The sequence below is a fragment of the Poecilia mexicana genome, unplaced genomic scaffold, assembly GCF_051168715.1.
Source record: "Poecilia mexicana isolate PSO_F unplaced genomic scaffold, ASM5116871v1 scaffold_7, whole genome shotgun sequence".
In the NCBI taxonomy this organism is placed as follows: Eukaryota; Metazoa; Chordata; class Actinopteri; order Cyprinodontiformes; family Poeciliidae; genus Poecilia; species Poecilia mexicana.
Window position 1 is genome coordinate 7358751 of NW_028263376.1, and position 23149 is coordinate 7381899.

The window sequence follows — 23149 nt, forward strand, 5'->3', positions numbered from 1 at the left end:
CAGGCTGCTTCGAATATAGAAAACTGTTGTCAGCTGACATGCTTAAACAAAATCAATAATTTATTTCGGACAAAAACTGACTTAATTCTCCTTTAAGAGTCTCCTATTAAACAGGTTGCCCTACTGGGCTGCTATCCGGCCAAGCATTCATTCCTTTCTGACAGCTAAAGCAGGAAAATATGTAGAAGAGAGCATTTTGATGACGAATTTAGTCATATTAAAATTCAGTTATTTAGTTAAAGTGGCCAGGAGATAAATGTATGAAAATAAATGGCCCGAATGGCACAATCAGTATGGTAACTGCAGCACTTGACCTTTATTTTTCCAAATGCATCACATACAAGCATGACGAATTCATGCAAAAATAGTTCATGCAGGAACTGTGGGAGAAACTGAACACATTCATTACTTTAGCGGGGAATTTATGAGGATTTTTTTTTTTTACTAAATCTGCTTTTACCTTTACACGTTATCTTAGTCAAAGAGTAACATCTGTTAGATAACAGGTAACATTTCAGTGCAACAAATTGCAAGGAACAAATACGTAAGGGGGAGCACATACTTTTTCACGGCATTAATTAGAACTACAGACACTTCATATGAGCAGAGAAGGAGCAGAGAAGGAGCAGAGAAGGAGCAGAGAAGGAGCAGAGAAGGAGCAGAGAAGGAGCAGAGAAGGAGCAGTACTCACTCGTCGTCTGGTGTTAGCTGCACTGGTTCGTTGGTAAACTGCGTGTCAAAATTTTCCAGGCCGTACTCATCAGAGATTTGAGGTTTGAAGGGCGCCGTCATCTCCTTCTTTTCCAGCTGAAGAAAAACAAACCCATTAACATGTGTCATCGCCGTGTGCCACAACAGTTTTTCTCTCCAGAATTACGGAGTGGTGGCCATGGAGAGAAGAACAAACAGCCTGTGTCAAAACACAGCTAATGACCGTGTTGATTTGTTCTTAATACACTGTTTGTTTTTGGTCTTCCTCTGTTTTTCATGCGCTGCCGTTTTGGAAGTTTTCAGTCGAGTTTTAGAGACTGGCGACGTGCTGCCAGCCGGGTCGGTCCCAGAGGCATACGGCTTTGGACGCGTGTTTGAAAGGTTTCAGTGTTTTTGTCCCTGTAGCTCCGTCTCTCTGCTACGCACCGCACCGTCGCTAACGCTGGCTCTGTGTGACAGATTGCTGCTGCCCAACGAAGAGCATGATGCAACCACGGGCCACTGTCGCCACATGCTCATTCAACAGGAAGTCAGTGACTTGATTTAATCTGCTGGATTTTCTAAGTCATAGTTGACTTTGAAATGATCTGTACAGTTTGAATGGACTACAAATTTCTGAATACAGAGGAATTTTTTTTTCTATCTGTTTTGAAAACTGCCTCGAGGAAATAGTTGTTGCAAACTGGAACAATTTATTTGTTATTATTGTGCTTTAAATGTGTCATGTCTGGCATTTCAGGCATATCATACTGAGAAGATGGTTGTCTACAAGTGCCAGGGGCAAATATTCTCTATAAAAATGACATCTTAAGTCCACATCCTAATTGTCTGATAAACTTCATTAAATCCAGACTGACCGTTGGAGTGGTGAGGATGGTGGAAGGTCCCAGCAGCCCCAGGGAACAGAGGCACAGGGTGCTGATCCACACCGACCCAGACACACCACCATGAAGGTTTAGGATAGTAAGTATGGCAACCGAGGATGGCGGATAAACCGCTGGAACGGTCTAGTTCTGTCTCCACCGTTAGTACGCTGAGCAGCACATACATGAGCATAACTGACAGCATTAAGACCCTCCTCTTGGCCCTGACTGTTCCTGAGTGGGGGTGGTGCATTTCTTCAGACGGCAATAATCGCACTGGGAGGAGGTAGAGGAGCTTCATGTTTTCACAGATGATCCGTCTCATATTATACTGTCACAACATTGTAACAGTTTTAACAAGTATAAATCCCCAAATATGAGATTTTTATCTGGCTTTGTGTAAGATTTATATTGCCATATAAATCTTTTGATCTATAAATTCACATAAATTCATATTTGGAGACTGTATCAATGACCATATATTCAGACTTAATAGCTACGAAGGCCTGTCACACTTTCTACATTCTTATTAGGAAAAGACATTACAACCTATATTGTAACCTCTTTCTGTATGTCAATACGACCAAGTGTGCAGGGGATTGTGGGTAAATTTAGTCCATGTGTCACATTCACACAGTGGACTGAGCTGCTGCTGTTTTCCTTCAGAAAACTACTACAGTAAGTATACCACTACTGGAAATGTGAAGGATCCCCCCCCTTATTCTACACACTCAATGCTTCTTAATCTTCTTTTTGCCTAGTGCTGAAGTAGTCCCAGAAATATTTGTCCTTCATTTCTCTCGTCAGAACTCATTGTGTTTTTCCCACGTTGGAAGTTTTGTGACAGATTGTCCTGGCCCTCTGCTGATAAAGCAGAGACTCAAAGCCTCTGTGTGATTGTGAACTTCTCTAAAAAAAAAAAAAAAGAAAAAAAAAAAAGAGAGAGAGTAGGAGCGTTACTGTTGCCGCATCTGCGGTGAACACATGTTTTGTGCTTGACCCGAGGCACGTCTGAGGAAAGGAAAATACCCCTGCACATGTTAGGTGGTTAAGCAAACAGCGAGCCCAAAAATAAATACTCTTCTGTTCAGTCCACCTGGTCCTTTCCACATGCAGCGAAAACGGGGGTGGGGGGATTCTTTTTGCGGCAGTGACGGCGAGAGGATAGAAAAACAACAAAATGCTGAAATGTAGAGGCAGCAGAATAATTGAGCTGGAGTGATTCAGCTGGGAAATTTTTTTGTCTGCTGTGTTTCCATGGTTTCACATCAGTAACTCACCCTTTTAAATATGAGGCTGAGGACATTTTCCTAGAACACAAACAAGTACAATGTTTCCTTCTTCATGAGGTTTGGGAGGGTTTAAGTCTCTTCAGGTGGACTAAACCTGACTGGACGACTGGACATTTGTTTTAGCTTATTTTGGTAATGATCGGGTGAGGGGGGCGTCTTGTCTTATCAGTTAATGCTCACTGGAGGTTCTTTAAAAATGCCATTAATGGCAAAAGCAGAAGATTACACGTTGATCATATCAAAAAGCACAAAATAATCTTTGCGGTGCTAAATTCAGCAAGTGAGTCATTGCTCACTGTTGCAAATGATCATGAAGTCTGTGCACATCACAGCAGAAGTGTGCAACAGATATTCAGGTCGTCTGCGCAAACCTCAATGCAACAAGGCCAAAAGCAGAAAGCAAAGCTGGATGTCCTTCAAGCCCTGGAGCAACACTTGACAGGAAGCGGTTGGTTAATACATGAACATGGATCGAGTTAAGCTGAGAGCGCTCTGCGAGCCAACAATTACCCCCCGCATCCACAAACAGAACCCAGGACCGACCTAAATACAAGAACTACCGAGTCCTCTGGACTCCAGCTCCTCACAGAGGGAAAGAAAAACTGCAGACTTGGACACGTTAAATCAAAGCACCATGCAGTTACCTGTTCACTGTCGCCATGTGCTTGCTCAGGAGGAAGAATGACTTTGTTCAGTGGGAGGAGCTTCTTTACAAACACTACTTTGATCACTCTTGTGTTGCATTTAAAATATGATTATGTGGTCTGTGACTCAGTCCTATTTGTCAACATCAGCCTTGTGTAAAGTATGCGCTCCAGTCCAGGTCTGGCTCCAGCTGCCACCCAGAAAACTGGACCAAGTAAAATGAGAACTTTTGTATTTTGCACATCTGATCTAACAAAACTTGACGTTATAAGAATCCAAGCTCCACAGAAGCCGTGACTCATTGAAAGACAAGTGAAAAGGTCAGTCTTCTTGTGATGTCTCTTGTTTGGGCCTATAGTTGAGTGAGAGAGGCCTGAACTCACTGCAGCGCTGCCCATCAACTACAATCTGACCTACAAAGCAAAGGGATTCACTTAGGAAGCTTTCCTCACACAAACATAATTGGGATTGGTGTAAAAAGAAGACGATGTAGGAGTTCAATTACCAACATAGAGTAAGTGTGCCAACAGAGATAGGAGGCATTGAATGTTTTTATAACACTCAATGTGTACTATACTAATAGGGGTTTCTAGAGAAAGCCCTACTAGTTTATGTAAAGCACTTGAAAATGTGCTGTATAAATAAAATGACCTTATGTTACTTACAACACCAAAGATCTTCGAGTGAGCGAGACAGACTTTCTCTAGCTGCTTGTGCCAAGTCACTTCCAGTTATTCCTTGTTGTGTGGTGAGTTAAGGACTAGAGTAAGACTCAGGTCTGTAGGGTAGAAGTCTAAGTTAGGTGTGAAATCTTATTTTTACGACTTAAGTGTGACTCATGTCGCCATCTAAAACTTGAGTCACCATCTCTGCTGAATCCTAATATAACCCCTGGTGCTGATAAAGCAGTTTTTTGTTGTTGTTGTTGTTTTGTTTGTTTGAACATGATCTGTGCTGTTGAACTGTCACTATGCAGAGACGCTGTGCTGCAGATGAAGTCATTCCCACTTCACTGTTACTGACAGCAGTAGTGCAGAGAGACTGACTGTTCCGTCATTAAAACGACGGGTGGCAAATAAAGGTAGGGGGCACAAAGGGTTGTCATATTCTACTGCAGGCACAAACAAACATGTCTAGAAAAGGTCTGGAAATATCTTTACAGGTTTATGTTTATTTTAACTACACCATTCTGTTAGCGGCAGCTGAGCAGATACTTTTTTTGTGCGCGTCTCTCAGCTCGTCTGGAGGGAACGTTCCAGGCCAAGTCATCAGAAGGCAGTTTGTACTAGTTAGCACACATGTGGGTTAATGGGAACCTCTTTCCGATTTAATTCATTTTTGTTAATGAACTCACTTGTGGGCCGGACTGAAATCAACATCATCAGCAGGCATAATGTGGTTGGTACCAATGTGCCTCAGATCATCATCATCATCTGGTGGCAGAAATCTTAATTATGCTGTCAATTTAATCATCTGAAAAGAATCGTTTACGTTTATTTTTACCTCGAAATTCGTCTCTTATTGAAGGTGGCATTTTCCCTCAGAGTCTACCATGCCGTTACATTTCTATGTGGTTGTCATGGGCTACATCATGGTAGCCCAGGATGGAAAAACTCATTAAATCTGATAAATAGGCCTGTATAGCATTCTAAATTTCATGTAAGTGTTAATTTCTACTATTGCTGATTAAGCTTTTTATAACACGAGTGATACCTTCCACCCAGCCTCCATGCACACACACACACACACACACACACACACACACACACACACACACACACACACACACACACACACACACACACACACACCAAAGAACCAGTTAAGTCTATGACTTCAAATTACAGCTCAGACTCGCCTACCAGCTCTGGACATCTATAGCACAGAACCCAGCCTCGTGAAGCAGCCGCCTAACTTCTTCTGATTTTATTTTTCAGATCCTCACAGATAATGTTGTAAGTGCAACCTGTGTTTGCTCAGGAATGGAGTGCTGGCTGGATTTGGGGTTTTTAACAGGCTGCTCAAGCTAAAAATACATTGAGACAATATTTCATCTAAGAAAGGAAATGATTTTGTTACTGTAGTCGGTGTTTGTGAATGAGTGGAGATCACATTTTGAGAACTTAGAAGCAAATGGTGCAGTTTATGCAGAAGGTGACGCCGCTCATCTTGACGCCTTCTAAAGGCGCTTTGGTTGGAGGTGAACTAAAGATTTACAAATCGAGTTTCAGGACTGAACTCTGGATATTTATTAAGGGTCTGTTTAGGCGATGAACTATGAACGTGATTTAGTTCATTCTAAACTGCCTGACCTGGAACTGGTTCTTGTTAAGGATGAACTGGCACAACACTGACTAGCATGCCACAACCAACTCAACGTTTTTAAAATATGATCTAGATTTGAGAAGTGTATAAAAGTAGAAAACCAGAAAAGTTGGAATAATCTGGAGTGAACTGTAAATACAGCTTGTAATGATGCCTCTGATCACCAGCTGACCTCTTGACTCACCGGTGGATTGACCTCCCTGAGGATCCAAACGGCCAGCACTCTGAAGGTACTTCTACAGGGATGATGCTGACTGCTCGCACCTACTCCAATTCAAATCAACCAAACACAGACAGGGCTTCGGTAGTTTCCTTTAATACTGTTTTAATCTTAAAACTAATCAGTTTGTGGCCCTCCTCTTAAAAACAAAATCCTCCTCATTTTAGCTGAGCTTCGTTAGGTAATCTGTTTAATCCTGTGAGTTCCAGCAGAGTGTTGGATTGTGGATTCTAATGCTTCAATGCATCGTTTCTAAAGAAGCAGAAAACAACTCTATCACCTCTTTCTTGTTCCTCCAGTCTCTTTCTGTCCTTCTTTTATTTAATTTCTTTCTCAGCTTCTCCTACCTACGCTCCTGTCAGTTCCCTCCCCCCCCATATCCTGTCCTCAGCCTCCTCCTCTCTGCTCGTGTCTGCCTCGCTTGTTTTCAGTTCTTTAATCTCTCCACATCCCTCTCCTCTCCTCCCAGTCTCTCTGATGTGTTGTCAGGCAGGCGGGAGCAGGAAGGTGCTAATGGCCCAGCGCATACAACACTGAGCCCAGAGCTGCACTGAAAGCACTGAAGAGTCCATCAGGCTGCACACACACACACCAGACACTCTCAGAAGACAACAACCACCGTGAGGGTGTGTGTGTGTGTGTGTGTGTGTGTGTGTTTTCCAAAAGCATTGATGCAACAGTTGGCTCAATCTAAGGCAGGTGACTCAGAACACACTACAGTTTACTCTACAGCATCAATGAATCAGACGCCCTGAGTGGTGCTTTAGTACAGCTCCACATGAAGGAGTTTAACACGAGAGAGAGAGAAATAAAGAGAGAGAGGAAACTTGTACATGCAACACTTAAAGTCTAAAAACATGTTTAACCAACAAAGGAAAGTCTTTTTTGTGAAGTAAGGACATTTCCCTAGTTCTCACATTATTCTGCGCTCCACTTTTAGCCTTACAGGTTTGATGTGAACACGGTTTTGGTTGATGATACGCTAATGCGGTAAGTGGGTTAGGCATAAATACAGTTAATGTACTGAAATTAATGGAAGTCAATGCAAAGTCTTCGATAGGAGTACAAGAGCATGTGTGCATGTGTTTTCTTACTGCAGTCAGGGGGGTGAAATCTTTTTAAAATATCAGAAAAAATATATTTTGTTGTTTGATGCAAAGCTTTATGCATCAAATGAAACATTCCTTGCACTTCAGCATGTTCACGTCCACTACTGGGGCAGGTATCGTAATTCAATAACAGATGCTGAAACGGAGCCGCTTTTGTTTACCAAAGTAGGAATGTCATTTTTGGTGTGAAAGCGCTACGTTTAGCCTCGTCTGGGTTAATGCTGTTTAACGATGCCTCGGCAGCTTGTTCATCCTGCTTCCTGCTCAGATGTGCTCTCAGTGCCACTGAGAAATACCATCCAGCTTACGAGTCTCTACTCCGAGCTCATCACTCTGACAGCGCTCCGGCAGTAAGGAGCGCTGCATTTGGAGGGGGAATAACAGCGAGCGGCAGGTAAATGATGTTCAAACGTGTCGTCGTTTCACAGAGAGAAGCCCCCGCCCCCTCAGGAAATGTCTGATGAATATTAATATGTGGTAACAGCAGTCGTGGCGTGCCAAGCCTGCCAGGTACGGAGACGGAGACGGGTTCTTGGTTTAAGGCCACAAAGTGTCGCTTCTCTACTTCTCCCAGCTTCGTCAACCTGCTTCCCGCTGCAGTGTGTGTGTGCGTGTGTGTGTGTGTGTGTGTGTGTGTTGGTGCTGGGCTGAGGGGGACTCCAATGAACAAGCACTAAGGCACAACTCATTAAGACACAAACAATCAATTTTCTGTTTTTATTACCTGCTGCTCTGCTTTATTGTCCCACGGGAACTCTGAAGCAATGAAGTTGGAGAAAGAGGCCGTGTTATTCCTGAACACGGAGCTGGTCATGTTTTGTGTTCTTTAGCTGTTTTACACAGCGCTGCACTAAAGTTGGATCCAATCCCAAATCCTTTCAAGCAGCCAGACGTTTAAAGTCCTGCAGGTTTTCTGCTTTTTGGTGGTCTGAGTTCTGGTTATATTAAGACTGCAGAATAACCCTTTATCTTCTTTTTTAAGGTGATGTTTTTAGCTCAATCTCTGTTGACCTACAATAGGTGAGGCATAAAAGTTGATGTTAGCTCTGGTTAAAAGAGGCACATTTCATGCTGCTGGAAATCCCCCCAGTGGAAAAATCAAACCTGCTGCTGCTCTCTACCAAACTTCAGTCATTCCTGCAGCTAACATCTGCACAGCAAGCAGCTGCAGCGCTCATCTAATGTTCCAACATGAAACTAGAAATAAACAAGGCGACCTTAAATGCTCCTTTTCAAATTTGGATTCGGAATCTCCAATGACTTGACACTGTTTAGCAAGCAAAGTAATGACGCATAGAAACACTGACATATGACTCAAGGTGCCTTCTGACCACAGCCATCCTGAATCGACAAAAGATTCCTGAAAAGGTTCATGCTTTGAACGCAGCTGCTTTCCATCACTTGTCAGTTGGCAAACAGACACGTACCGATACCAAGATCAACTTTTTTGACTGTTTTATTTCTGCTAGGTGACCTTGTGTGTGCTAACAGGCGTCTTTAAATGAAGTGTACTAATATTATTAGGGCTGGGTTTTAACTTGTTCATTTGGATTAGTTAATTAAATCGATTTCAACATGTTAAAAATGTTGATGCAATCAATCTTTTTTTTTTTTTGAACATACATAGGTCCCTGTATTATAATATGTTGCCTGTTTCTGGTGCACAAGCTACAGCCACGCACAACGGAAATGGACGACAGAGCTGCCTCTCTTGCAGCCCCAGTGTGCGTTCGTTTCTGCTTCTAAAACGACGTGAAGCAGAACTGAATACTGGAGAACATTACTGCTGTGTTCAAGTTGTACAAAATCGGGCAGATGATCGCAGCAGTTTTCCAAGCCTCGCATAGCATTTCGATTGCTAAACATTTCAGTAGCACAGACGTCCCCAACGCCAATGTCAGCATCCACAGTCCGTCCGTTTGTCCATCCATCTTCTTGGGCCACTTGGGCCAGCTCCTCCAGGGGAATCCAGGCTATCTGGGAAACGTGTTCCTCTGGATCGCCACATTTCTATAGAAACTCCATGAACAATCAGGGCTTCCTGAGACACTAGAACGATGAAAGGCCAGAATAGCACTTTGCTCCACTCTGGTGGTTGAAGAACCAGGAGATTAAACAGCTATAAATATTGTGTTTCTATTTATTCAACAACTTGGCAACTAAAAGGAGTTTTGAATTGTTTATTTTGTCTATGTATCATTTGATTAAAATTTGATTATTTAACTTAAACAGATTCCAAATTAATATAATTGTTTCTGAGCTCGTGGTTTTTTAAATTATAAATGTCTGTTTTGCTGGCATATAATTTTTGATTAAAATGCAATTAATTTTTATGATTTAATAATAGACCCTGCAATTAACCCAATTAAACATTTTTGATCGAGTCCCACCACAAATTACTATCAAACTGAAGTATGTTGATGGAGGCGACCAAATACTTTAAACACGCCCCCAAAAAGAAGAACTTAAATGCTGTAATCAAATACATTCAGACTTAAACATGCAGATAAATTCAGCTCCACACTTACAGGCCATGCAGAAATGGTTTGCTAAGACAAATTAGCCAATCACATGACAGGATCTTCATGCATTTGGCATCCAGATGTGGTGAATACGAATGTGTCATGACGTTGGTGATAGTGGAGCCAAATGCACAGAAGCAGCAGCAGCAGAATGGAGTTGAAAGTTTAAAAAAAAAGATGATAACTTTTAACAGGATTCAACAGGAGGAATCGGCAAGTAGTAAATATACTGGGGATCTTGATTACTAGAACAGGGAACAGATGGCCGACTAGAAGCAGGTTGCAGGTGTGAGGGGGAGAGAGAGAGAAAATGGCACAGGGGGCGAGCAAGAGTACATGAGACTAGGAAATTAACCTAATACTAAAGAATAACTGGACGAAAGGAACATAATTAAACAAGACTAACAAGGAACAACTAGAGACAAGAAATAAACATCATAAACTAGAATCACTAGGAAAGGACTGAACTAAAGTAAAACAGACACAAAACTGATGTAAGCAAAGAAGGAGGCTAAGGCTAAGTTTGAGAACACCATTTTTCTCAAACCTCAAAATAACCCAGAATCCCAACAGAATGGGCATTTTAAGAGACTTTGGTTGCTGGTGTAACACTGGATGGTACTGGGATGTTTCCGTGGAGAGACCACCAGACCAGCTGACTCTATGCCTCAAAGAATTAAGGAGGATCCGAACAGGAAAGGGCTCCAAAACCGAACCAGCTCAACGTACCTCATGAAGTGGCAGGTGAACATAAATTTCTAGTCAGTCTGTTAACTTCACAAAGCTGGACACATGAGGACCAGTGGTGACTTCATGTCACAATCACAAGAAACATGTGCAGTTCATGTAATAACTCATTACTCTTGATTCCAACGCAAATCAGTCTTGAGCTTTCAGATAGAGATCAGCTCTAATGGTTGTTTATGACATCCCATTTCCAGACACATTCACAGAACCAAGCTCAATTATTTTTTTAGTAGATCCCGGTTATTGCAGGTAGAATTCACAAATACTTCAGACGCCTCTCTGAAAATGAAATATTTAGATATTTATGCATACTTACTGAAGAAACCTTTGACTACTCAATCTTGAATAGGCGGGGGTCCGCTGGACTGAATTATATTGCATTTGTATATTTAATTGACACCATTTTTCTCAAATTATGATAAACATACATTAAGATGAGAATCATTCTAGAAACCCACACGATTTTTTTTTAATCTGATCTACAATTGTTTTTATCCTTTTATATTTTTATTATGAATAAAAAGTAAAGTGCAGTACAAAGGTTTCAGAATGAATAAGTGAGTATGTGTGTGATTAATGATTCCCTTTTATTTGCCTTGTTGCTTCACCCGGGGGGAACAGATGCTGCAGGAGTCTATGCAGTGTTTAGAACTACATCAGTTATTTCTAACACACGCACACACACACACACACACACACACAGAGATCATCAACAGGAGGGTGTTTTCTGTGTGTTGTTTAAGGCCTTCATATGTACAGTAGAGCCAGAGAACAGAGGCTGATGAAGGCGCTTCAGGATGCATAATGACAGCTGTGTGCTCTGCCGCGCTGAGCTGACTCACATTAAATGTGGGCGTGCAGCCTTTTGTTGTTTTTCAGATGTGTTTTAAGTGAACTGTCAGGGCGTGGAGTCAGAGCACAGATCATGCGCGAGCAGCTGTCTGTCAGGAAGCAGCACACAGTCATGATGCTCCGATGGTGACAGGAAAACGTGGAGCACAGCCTTTTCTAAATGGGAATCAGAGATAATGCTAAGGTTTTTTCTTTTATATTCCTGCACAAGTTTTACTCAAAAAAGTTGTGCTAAATCAAGTGGATGAGGGTTTAAATTGGTCTTCATCAAGCATCAAAGTCAGCATGTGTGGAGTACGGGTGCACTGATGTGAAAATCTGGAGGGCCGATGTTGATATTTAATTTTGAACATTGCTGTTTTGGGTGATAACCGATATTTACCGATATATTTCACTAACCTTTAGATACCATGAAAAAAAAAGGACTTCATCACTGCTTCTGTTAAACTCCCCACAATTCTGCGCTGCGTCACTAAGTTCACTTGGACTTATTACAGCAGGGCGTCATGTTGTATCTTACAGTCTCACACTGAACCGTTTCATATGGCTGACTATCAAGATTTGATAATGGGGCTCAGACAGTGTGACACAGCTCCACATTTCTAAATCATCCAGGGTGTCCCAGAGCTTTAAGTGAACCACCAAGGAAACACAAAATCTGAGAATCCAGACCAAAACCAATCACATCGAAAGACCTGTTTCACTAGATTATTATTATTATCGTTGTGAGCCACCATTCAAAAGTAATGTCTGATTTTCATTGGTGATTTTTTGTATTCCTCTTTTGATTATCATTGTTATCGATTTCAAGTTATTTAAGTGCCTATTGTGGGCTTCAGTTATTAGCAGAGGATTACCAACTATTTTTTTTTTACACCTGTGTATATTACAATAAAATGAAACCGTATCAAAAGGTTTCTGTATTTTTAAAGATGCAATACAAAAAGTGAAACTCGTGCAGATTCCTTACACACATGGTGATATATCTGGTAACACTTTATTTGAAGGGATGTGCATAAGACTGACAGGCCACCTGTCATAAACATGACATAACACCTGTCATGAGCATGCAGGAGTCTTCATGTCATTTACCGAATGATAGTTCATGTCAAGAGTCATAAACATTCACAAAGACTCCTTCATGTTCATGACAGGTGTTATGTCATGTTTATGACAGTGTCGTGTCAGCACACTCCTTCAAATAAAGGGCTGCCATATATTTCAATAGTTGGTTTTTATTCATCTTGATAACTGTGGCTTACCTCTAATAGAAATCCAAAATTCAGTGTCTAAGAAGATTTTAATATTTTATAATACAAATAACAAGAAGTTAACTTCCCTATGATTGCATGGACTGCAATCATAGGGAAGACGGCTGACTTGACAGTTTTGCAGGAGACTGAAATGCCATACAAGGGGATTAAAGAAGCAGGAGCTTCCCAGAGTGCTGCAGAAAAAGGGAAAAAGGTGCTAAAGCCCTAGGGATAACCACAGGGTTCACGATTGAGAGGCAACGTGGAGCATCTGCATCTGGAAGATTGAGGGGCCGTGCAGGGCTTCCAGAATACACTATATTGCTAAAAGTATTTGCTCACCTGCCTTGACTCACATACAAGTTTAAGTGACATCCCATCCCAAGCAATGTGTACTGGTGCACAAAGCAATGTCTTATTGTGCTGAACCATTCAGAGTTCCTTTCACTGGAACTAAGGGGCCAAGCCCAGCTCCTGAAAAACAACCACACACCATAATCTCCCCTCCACTAAACTTTACACCTGGCACAATGTAGTCAGACAAGAACCGTTCTCCTGGCAACCGCCAAACCCAGACTCGTCCATCACTCCAGAGATCGTGCCTCCACTGCTCTAGAGTCCATTGACGGCGTACTTTACATCACTGCATCTGACACTTTGCATTGTTCTTGGTGACGTGTGGTTTGGATGCAGCTGCTCGATTATGGAAACCCTTTCCATGAAGCTCTGTTCTTCAGCTAATGTGAATGCCACAGTCATGACTGACTGCAGAAAGTTGGTGACCTCTTCGCACTATGAACTTCAGCATCCACTGACCTCACTCCATCAGTTTACATGGCCTACCACCTGGTGGTTGAGTTGCTGTCATTTCCAAAAACTTCCCATTGTCCTATAATACAGCTTACTGTCGACTGTGGAATATTTAGAGACAAGGAAATTTCACGACTGGATTTGTTATCACAGTTCCTCGCTGGAATCCACTGAGCTCCTGAGAGCGACCCATTCTTTCACAAATGTTCGTAAAAACAGTCTGCATCCCTAGGTGCTTAATTTTATATACCTGTTTATACACCTTTGATATTCTAATTGAAAATTGCTTTTTCTTCAGGCTCAATTTCAATGAAATGAATATTAACATTTCAACAGTTTAGAGTTCAAATTTAGGTTGGATGTTTACTCAGAAAAATGCAACGATATAAAAAAAGAAACCTCTCAGTGATTTTGTTCTTACCTGGTCCCAGTCTATATTGCGGAAAAACGTGTGTGACTTGATATCTGTGAAGCCTGTTTGGACCTGGCAACCCAGGCGCTCCTTGGGATCCTGTAGGGATGAAACACTGGTCAGGGTCATATTTACAAACAGGCAACGCGTCTGGATCAAAGTGAGTTGTTGGACTGCTTCAAGTACGTAGTGAATGCCCGATCCATCTTTTGCTGCACTGCGGCCGTTTCACGACCGAATGCTGGATGTAATGGTCTAAGTTAAATAATCGGATGACGGAAGTTTGAACAGAGCACTGAGAACTTCGCTGCCCGTCCAAACACTTTGCTGTTTTTCTACACGCACAGCTCCCAGAGGTGATGGGTGTGGACGGCTCTCACCTTGTTTAGAAAGCCCTTCAGCACGCTGGCAGCTTTCACTGACAGAGACCTCGGGATGCGAATGGGCTTCTCGAGGATAACTGTCAACAAAAAAGAAGGATGGCAACAGGAGGAGAGAAAGAAGAGACAATGAAAGGGCAGTCGTGAGCTGGGAGAAGCGTGATTCAACCTGCCTGTGGGTGACCATGTCTGCTGAGTGGGAGTCGGAGGAAGGGAGGACACGCAGTGAACGCTGCTCTGTTTTCTGCATCACGTTCCTTGCTCCACTAATAACCTTGGAACTCACACAAATGAGAAGAGCTTGAAAACAGATTTTTTTTTTTCACCTTAAAACCTCACTTCAAGGATGTCCAAAGCATTCAGGCTGAATTTCTGTTCAAGGTAATGTGATCAGAGCAGAGCGTGTTTTTCACTCATGTTTCAGAATTACACACTGAAAAGTGGCTCTGTGTGTTTACACACATAAAACCGCAGCTACTAACTTCTCCACTTTAGATCTTTCTGGAATCGTGCCACTCCTGGTGGCAGCGTGTAGGAGTTTCTCTGTTAGCTCTGTTCTTTCTCAAGACTTTAGTTCTGATGTTTTATTTCTTTTTAATGAATGTAAGGGCAATTAATCCCTCTGGTTCTGAATGATGTGCAGAGGGAAGAATTTTTACTTTTCCCCCCCCATTAGAACAGTTGCCATCACCCCAAAACTCAGAGGGGCAGAAAAGGAGGTTCTGTGGATGCAGAGCAGAACCAGCGAGCAGAGAGAGAAGGATGAAGTTCATCATAGCAGGCGATGATCATACCCAGACTCCAACAGCCCTCTGCCCAAACAACCAGAGAGAGAAGGAGCAGCAGCAGCCAGCAGATTGTTATAATCCTTCCTGCCTACAGCATCGACTCTCTGACGATACTTTGACTATAGGAGTTACAATGACATTTAATTTAACATTTAGATATTTTTAAAAAGTATTTCTGAATTGAGAGGCTGAGAGATTTAGACAAATGGCACACAGATCAAGGAACAGTTGAAAATTGACTATATTAGTCAAAGACCAGTTTCACTCTTCTGCCAGGGGGTTTCAGAGTCTGTTTTCCTCTGAGGGAACATGGTTCACTATGTCCACCACGGTCTGTATAAAAATGAGCCACAATAAACTGCTAAAGTCCAACACAATGGGAAAATTACATTTTGAATACAAGGCATGATCCTGGTCACTTTCCACTGAGTAGCAGTTTATTTGGAAAAGCAAAACCAATATTAGATGTTTTTACAGTAGAGAAATAAGAAGGCAACATCATGGTTCACAATTGGTTTCTATATTTCTTAGGGAGTAAAGCACTTTGAAATGCCTCGGACCTGAAATGTGCAAATCTTTAATACTGTCTAACATTTCTTGCTGCAAATTGTTTTTATATTTTTAAAAGTTTTTTTTTTTTTTCATTTAAATTCATGTATAAACTCTTGGTTACAAGCAGCTCCACCCGCCATTCACACCTCAGGATGATTTAAAAAAGAGAAGGCCTTTGACCAAAGCCTGCTAGTTTGTTTTTAAAAAGATGAAGTTACTGAACTTAAAAAAACTGCATCAAAGTCGTCAATTTATTTTGAAACGCTTCCCCTGTACCGCTCCTTTAGAAGTACAGCTGGTGGAGCGTGCAGTGGGAACTGTCGGGTTCTAATGTCTTTGTGGGTCAAACAGGAGGAGCTAACGAGTCGAGTGTTCATCATAATATATTATTGCAAGTATTTTATTATTTTAAATACTATGTGCAGTAAAACAACATAATTATTCAAGAACATTTTTATAATGCAATTTGCTCATTTTTAAATTTCTTAAATTTTCCCCTCTTGTTCCTGCTTTGAGATAAATTTCTGGTTGATTATCAAAAATAACTCCAATGCTCTCCGGTCTCTGAGCATCTCAGCTCTGGGGATGGCATGTGCTGCACCAACAGCCAAAGCACACCCATGGCACCGGCTCCATCTCGGTGCCATATGGTGGGTGGCTCTTCTAGTGAAAGGGTCGGTTTCCGTTGGCAGGCGTTCGTCCAGGGGCCTGCTGATCAGCCACAGTAAAACCACCAGGAGGACGGTACTAGTGGCAGATGCTAGCTGTAGCGCCGTGCTATAAGGTCCTGACGGTCACAGCTGAGACAAAGTGCGTCACACTGTAGTATGGAGGAATTTCTGCTGCTGCGGACAGTGTGAGGGAAGGGAGGAGGAGGTGATGGGGTTGCGCTATGTAAGGAGACCATATGGCTCGAGGAAACACAAGCACAAATAGAAGCAGAGAAATTCTCTACAATGATGAAGTGAGATGACACCTACAGCTCGTTTTCTGCTGAGCTCTCACTCTTTAGCACGCCGTTGCAACAAAGTTCGAAACTGGAGGCAAGATAGTCGGATCTGTATTAGCCATCTTTTTTTTTTTTATATCCAAAACCCTGAGATTGTATTAATGTTGAAACATCCAATAATGATTGTCAATATGCAAATGAAACATGTTTCTTCAGGTCTCTTTAGAGAGAGCTGCTACAGATATTAAAGAGGTACCAAAAAAAAAAAAACTATTGAGGTGAAGAACTAAGCCCAGTTTATAAGTTTTGACATGAATAAAACGGCATACTGATGTAAAAAAAAAAAATAGTTGATTAATAGTTTAATTTATTAAACTGAGTTCCATCTGATTAACTAATAACATGAGCTAACACTTTCTTTCAGTGTTGCAGCACATAAGAAGGAACCACTGGTCATCCTTAAGCCGGAACTGATTGAAAGAGAAATAAACATGGCGGAACCATCCCAGAATGGGAAAGAAAAATGGTCCAAACAGAGTCCGCTGTCGGATGCTAGTCGCACATTAAGCGGTTCTGTTTTGAAATCTAAACACTCAAACTCCGTGAGCTAAGTTACCACCTTAACTTACAGAGTTAAGGTGATCGGCGTTTATTCAGCCGATCTACAAGACAGAGCACTGTCAACTTCTCAATCAAAAATTACTGATGTGCTACGAAGGCGAGAATGATGCAGAAAAATTTTTAACATGATACAAAAAGATGTGATGCCAATAAGCACAGTTGATTTTGAGGGATGTTGTGTATGAGAGCACTTCGTTTAACATTCCTTCAGGAGCAACCATCACTGCCTGCTTAGAGGTACACTACAACAAGAGGGAAGCTGGATAGGAAGCTGGACTAACAACACAAAGGGACTAATAAAGTATTTTAGAAGTGAATAAATTGAAGTGAATCTTGGCAAACAGCAGGTGGGATGAACATGTTGGTTTCTGCTCTGAAATGCACGTCTGCAAACATCCGACCGGCTGAGAGAGTGACTGGATGCTGACACGCTGCTCCCTGAAAACTTGAACATCTTGTTAGAGTGAAGCCAGTTTAGTTTCCTTCTTATTAGAGCCATGTGTGCGTTGTTGCAACAGCTCTGTGTAAATAAATGAGTTGGGCCAGCCTTTTAAAACCACATCAGTTTTATTTGATTGAGAAAATCCCCAAAACCTCACTCTAGAAATCTGACTACTTCACTTCCCATCCTTCAATCCATGTTTTAAGAAGGTAGTGAAATGTTGCATTAAAAGACTAATCCTTTAGTTTATGACACAAATATTTCAGTGACATAAATGGTTACTTCCATGCGGTCAGTTAAACCTGGCATTTTAATAACTGGAGCTCATTTGTTCCCTGGATCGTCTGGTCCTCCGCTTAGATACGTCCAGCTTCTGATGCAAAGTGATGACATCAACCAAACACTGATTCAGCTCCCTCAGCTGCTGCCCAAGTTGAGTCTTTCCTGAACAGATGGAGGCCTCCATCTTGGAACAAAGCTAATCTGCTGTGCTAAGCAGGACTGCAGCCATCCTGCAGTTGAATGAACATAGATGCTATCCATAGATCTTGATGATTAGGTCATCATCTAGAGTCAGTCCTGGGCCTTATTTCTGACAGGTGCAAGAATCAGTAACATCCTTCAGTTTGTATTTAACCTTTGACCCGTTGTGCACTCCTACTTTCCATATCCCACATAACCCAGTGAGACAGTCTCCCATCACTCCAGAGCAACTAAGGGAAACTTACTAAACTACACAAGTATCAGGTATACAAGTAGTAGCAAACTTGTTCAGGGGACAACTAACAGACATACTTTATTTTCTAGTTCTTGAGTACCTCTCCACATGCAGCTAAAATCATAAACTGCGTCTGCATGCACGGTTTCAGAAAACACTTTAGAAATTGTTTTATTGTCTCAAACCAAACTTGCCTGAAGATTCTCAGTTTTCCAGGTTTTTGTATTCAGGAAGGTTTAAAGGTTTTGTCTTAAATTAATGTCCCTCTCCATTCATTTAACATGGAACTTGTGGGACGAGGCGGCGGTCGCTTGTCCTCATCCAGCCAAGCGACCGCCAGAATGTGTGCATGTGAAATTTTGGGCTTGTGCACGTAGATGTGCACAAGCGGGCTGGCAAAGCAACACAAGAAAGTTGAAAAATGTTCAACCTTTGTTGCTGTTTGCTGTCGTTCGTCGCTCCCCTTGAGTCAAACCCACAACGTTCTGCTGTGAACTACGTCACCCTCAACAGGAGAGAAGCTTTCAGGTCGAAATAGGTAGATTGATTAATCTGCTTTATGGATTGCCAACACGTTAAAATCTTCAGATTGATAGCATGCCTTGAAGAAATAACATTAATTATAAAGTGAATTATGGCATCGGATCTCTCTGTATCATGTTGTATTATATTATATTATATTAGATGTCATTGAATTTTATTATCCTACTGTGACTGTTGTGTCAGCTTTGGTCCTTACAGAATAAAACAGTGCAGGTCTAAAGAACTAATCTTGATATATACCTTTCTAGCAACTGTTGGATTTCTCCAAATGTGTCCTTATATAAATAAAATTGTGACAAACACTGAAGCATTTCCTGCTCAAAATCCTGGATCCATCACCAACATTTCGTCACTGAACCGACAGAAGAGAGTTCTGTGATTTCAGGTGGCTCAGGATAATGATCTGGCTCCATCTCTGCTCGATGAAAAGTCCATCAGTTGCCAAATGAAGCAAAAGCATAAAGGAAACACTCCACTGGTCCTCACATGCAACCGAGTCCCATTTGTTATAGAGGCCATGATGTACTGCCAAATCCTCCAGGGCTCATGTGGGGCAGGACTTCGTACTGAGGATGTGTTTTCAGCCAACGTCATTCCGAGTTCAAGCGTTTACTCAGCACATGCTGAAAGATCGAATAATTTCACCTCTTTTAAAGATTTATGTGATAACATGAACTGTTATGGTATTTGAAGAACACAGTTTACAGTCACAGATTCCATCCAGCTACACTGAAGCAGCAGAAACTGATCAGGAGTGGCTTTCCTTTAGAGCAGTGGATGTTCAGAGTGTTAGTCCAGACCTATGTTATGTTACTGCCAGATCACGCAGACAAAGATGATTGCCAGTTTAAGGTCCAGTTTTTCTCTGTAGCACTGAAAAAAATCCAGCTAGTAAAAAAAGGCCCAACTTTCACACTTACACTGTATACTTTCTGTATACTTCATTTTATTTTGTCAGCTGTAAATTTATCCAAGTTTCATCTGAATATGCCTGCTCTAAAGCTACACTGCTATAAAATTCACTTTCTTTATTTCTGACAAATTATTTTCTTAATCAGTTTCAAATAATTTTGAAATCAACGTTAACACTTTATTTGAAGCAGTGTGCATAAGGCCGAATGACACCGTCATAAACATGACACACCTGTTATCAACATGGAGTTTTTATAAACGTCTAAGACTATTGTCATGAGGTGTTTTAATGCAAAGTTTCTCTAAAAATTGCCTTGAAAGTCCATTAAAAGTGCAAACTATGAATGAAAGTGTCATTATTTACAAAATAATACAAAGTTGACACTTCTAGTGGGCTTTCAATGCCACCTTTAGAGTATCATTGCATTAAAAGAATGACAGTTCATGACTCCGTTCATAAAGACTCCTTCATGTTCATGACAGGTGGTATGTCATGTTTATGACAGTGTCATGTCAGTCTTATGCACATCCCGTCAAATAAAGTGTTACCGAATCAACTAATAAGGCTTAAACCAAAGACGAGGCATGTGAAAAGTGAGCCAAGTGAAGGAAACCTCTGGACTACTTAGAGTTTACAGTTGGCCTTTCAGCCCATGAAGTGACTAAACCCAACCACTTCCAGCTTAGGTTGAAGGCAAGCAGAGCAAATGACTGTGTCTCACCTTGGAAGAGGTATTCCTCTGTGTTCATGTCAGGATTGTCAGTAATAATATCAAACGGAGACCTTCCGGCCATCATCTCGAACATCAGCACACCCAGAGCCCACCAGTCTACACTGAAGCCTGGGGGAACACACACACATGATGGGCTGGTAACTAGGCAAAGTTTGTCATCATAAACTCGTCTCAGCAACACTTTTTGTTGCTTAGCGCTAACACACATTAACGCTAACACAGCTTAGCAACCTTGCAGGACAGAAATCCTGAAATGAAACTAGATTTCAGGTAGTGGACCGTCGCGCTACAGCCAGCATGTTCTCACCATAGTCCTCTCCTCTCAGGATCTCCGGTGCAATGTAGTTGGGGGTCCCACAGAAAGTGCTGGTGGTGTCCCCTGGTCTGATGCCCTCCTGGATTACAGCGTGATGTGAGCAACGGCGTCAATGTGGGGACAACAACAAAAACAGAGGTTATGCTGGAGCTTCCAGTTCAGGCTGCTCAGCGCGGCAGACAACACGACTAGAACGTCAGTAAATGTTTGGCTCTTGTAGACCTTGCACATGCCGTAGTCCGTAAGCTTGATGTGTCCTTCGTGGTCCAACAGAACGTTGTCAAGTTTTAGATCTCGGTAAATAATCCCCTTCTCATGAAGGAAGTTCAGAGCGATGCAGATTTCAGCAGCATAAAATCTGTGAAGAAAAATGTTTAAATCGTCACACAGCACCACCAGCTGGCCAAAGATGTGCACACACATACCTGAGACTATATTAAAGTCACTAGTCTCCAGGGTTTGTGCCCAGATGTATTGCAAAAAAAAAAAAAATTAAAAAAAATGTGTGTTTATTTCAATAATTAGCTTTAAAAAGTGAAACTTAAGACAGATTTATTTCTAAAACAGAAATGGTATGTTCTGACCATTTTAGGGAAAAAAAATCAAAAGGTTACCAACACAAAGTGATATAAGTACACACCACACTTTTCAGTTTTTTATTTGTAAAAAAAAAAAAAAAGTTTTGAATCATGTATAATTTTCTTTCTGCGTGGTCTGTCACATTAAATTTCAATAAAATATATTTATGTTTGTGGTTGTAATGTGGCAAAATATGGAAAAGTTCAGGAGGTACGAATGTTTTTACAATCCACTGCAGACATGTTAAAGACATGTATGTGGAAGGAGGTGCTGCACTTTTCAGATGACTTGATACGGCATCGTGATCACACATTTCTATAGATGTTCTTAATCATGGCATACACAATTTAACAAAAATAAATAAATTAACTCTCTGGACAAAATAAAACATCTGAAGTGTAAAAGGAAACGACATTAAGGTTTTTTCGGTTTTCTGCTGCTGCAGATAATCTGGTCGCTCAAAGTTTCCTTGCGCTTCTGTAGTTTCCGACTCGTTGGAGCAGAGTTCCTAAACTTGCCCGCTAAACAAGTGAAACTTTGGACAGCGCAGCGGCGGCACTTTGCAGCAGATCCTTCAGTCTCCCGCTGTGATTCAGGCTCGGAGCCCGTTTGGTGATGATAAAATGTACTTGGAGAGCTTCTTTGGTGAGTCAGCGGTGTGTTTTCTCTCCATGTGTAGGTAGTGTTTTCTGTCTCTTGGAGACAAGCCTTCATTAACTCTGACAAGGCTTTCTGTGTCTGGCTGCTGTAAACCAATGATTGTCAAACAGTGAGGGAGGAGGGAGGAAAGTCTGCGTTTGACAGAGGAATCACAGATCCCACGGCGCTCCCCCACATCTCGGCTCTGGCAGCCTCTGTTGTTCCTCTGCTGCCTTCAGACGGCACAGAGACACGTCCTATCAGCATCACCCGCGTCGCCCACTGCGCGGGGGAGCGCGTCAGGGCTCTGTCTAAGAGCGCTGCTCATGAATATGTACAATCGTGATGAGTGCTTAACATGCTGCTTTGCATATGTACAGCCACTGTCTCCAGGTTGCAGATTGAAGAGGCCGATCGGGGGCCCAACGGTGCCTCTCTAAATTACGGCGCCTTTGATCCGAAATTTATCAGAGCTGCAGTCGGAGTGCCCCTGAAGCAGGCAGGCACGATGAATTATGGGTCCTCGCTGCATTTCTTCCAAGATGTAAAGAAGTCTTAATTCAGATTTGGAAGCGTCACAACGTCCCCGCGAGAGGATCTGCTCGGTGTGAAAACGGAGGCCCCGCAGGAAAATGTTTATAGAAAAGATCTTTAGTCGCTACCAACCGACCGCACTTCGCCAGATCCTTTCATGAAACCGATGCTCTTTGTTCTCGGAGAACGCTCCATCCCTCCAGTGAGTCCACGTTTAAACAGCTGGTGGTTCCATGCATGCGTCTCCTGAGCAGCTGTCACATCAGCTTAACCAGAGTCCAATAAAAGCACCGTTTACTGATCCTCCTCCTGGCCCTGCAGCAGATGCCTCTCAGCTCTAATCTGGCCCACAGAGATTTTTATTGCAGCGGATGAAGAGAATCCAAACACAATTTATATTACTACCTCGAAATGACGCCGACACATGAAAAACCTAGAGCAGTAACCATTGCATGTGAATGAAGGCCGGTTGAAGAGGTTTGAACGCAGAACTGGACGGAGGCTTGGATCATGTGTGGGAACAGCTGCTGAACATCTGGATGCTTACCTGGCATGGTCCTCTGGGAGTTTCCGCTGCCGTTGCATATGAAACATCAGATCCCCACCATTCACATATTCGATCACCAGAAATAACCTGAAAATACAGCCAGGACTTTTTTTTAATCACCCGCAACGTGGCAA

At 42.0% G+C, this 23149-nt stretch overlaps 1 protein-coding gene across 7 annotated transcripts in view; it reads right to left on the reverse strand.

The window, feature by feature from the left end:
* The window catches only part of prkcz (protein kinase C, zeta), a 97287-nt gene that overhangs the window by 11011 nt on the left and 63127 nt on the right, over positions 1-23149 (reverse strand). For all 7 annotated transcript variants that reach the window (XR_015763730.1, XR_015763733.1, XR_015763732.1 and 4 more), the window contains 7 exons: positions 23016-23102; positions 20939-21074; positions 20708-20795; positions 20389-20508; positions 14142-14221; positions 13771-13860; positions 692-807 (listed from right to left, as the gene is read on the reverse strand). Coding sequence is in view for 3 of the 7 variants with exons in the window: in XM_015011628.2 (XP_014867114.1) it covers positions 692-807; positions 13771-13860; positions 14142-14221; positions 20389-20508; positions 20708-20795; positions 20939-21074; positions 23016-23102 (717 nt within the window). In the remaining 4 variants the exon portion in view is untranslated. The remainder of the gene's footprint in view (positions 1-691; positions 808-13770; positions 13861-14141; positions 14222-20388; positions 20509-20707; positions 20796-20938; positions 21075-23015; positions 23103-23149) is intronic.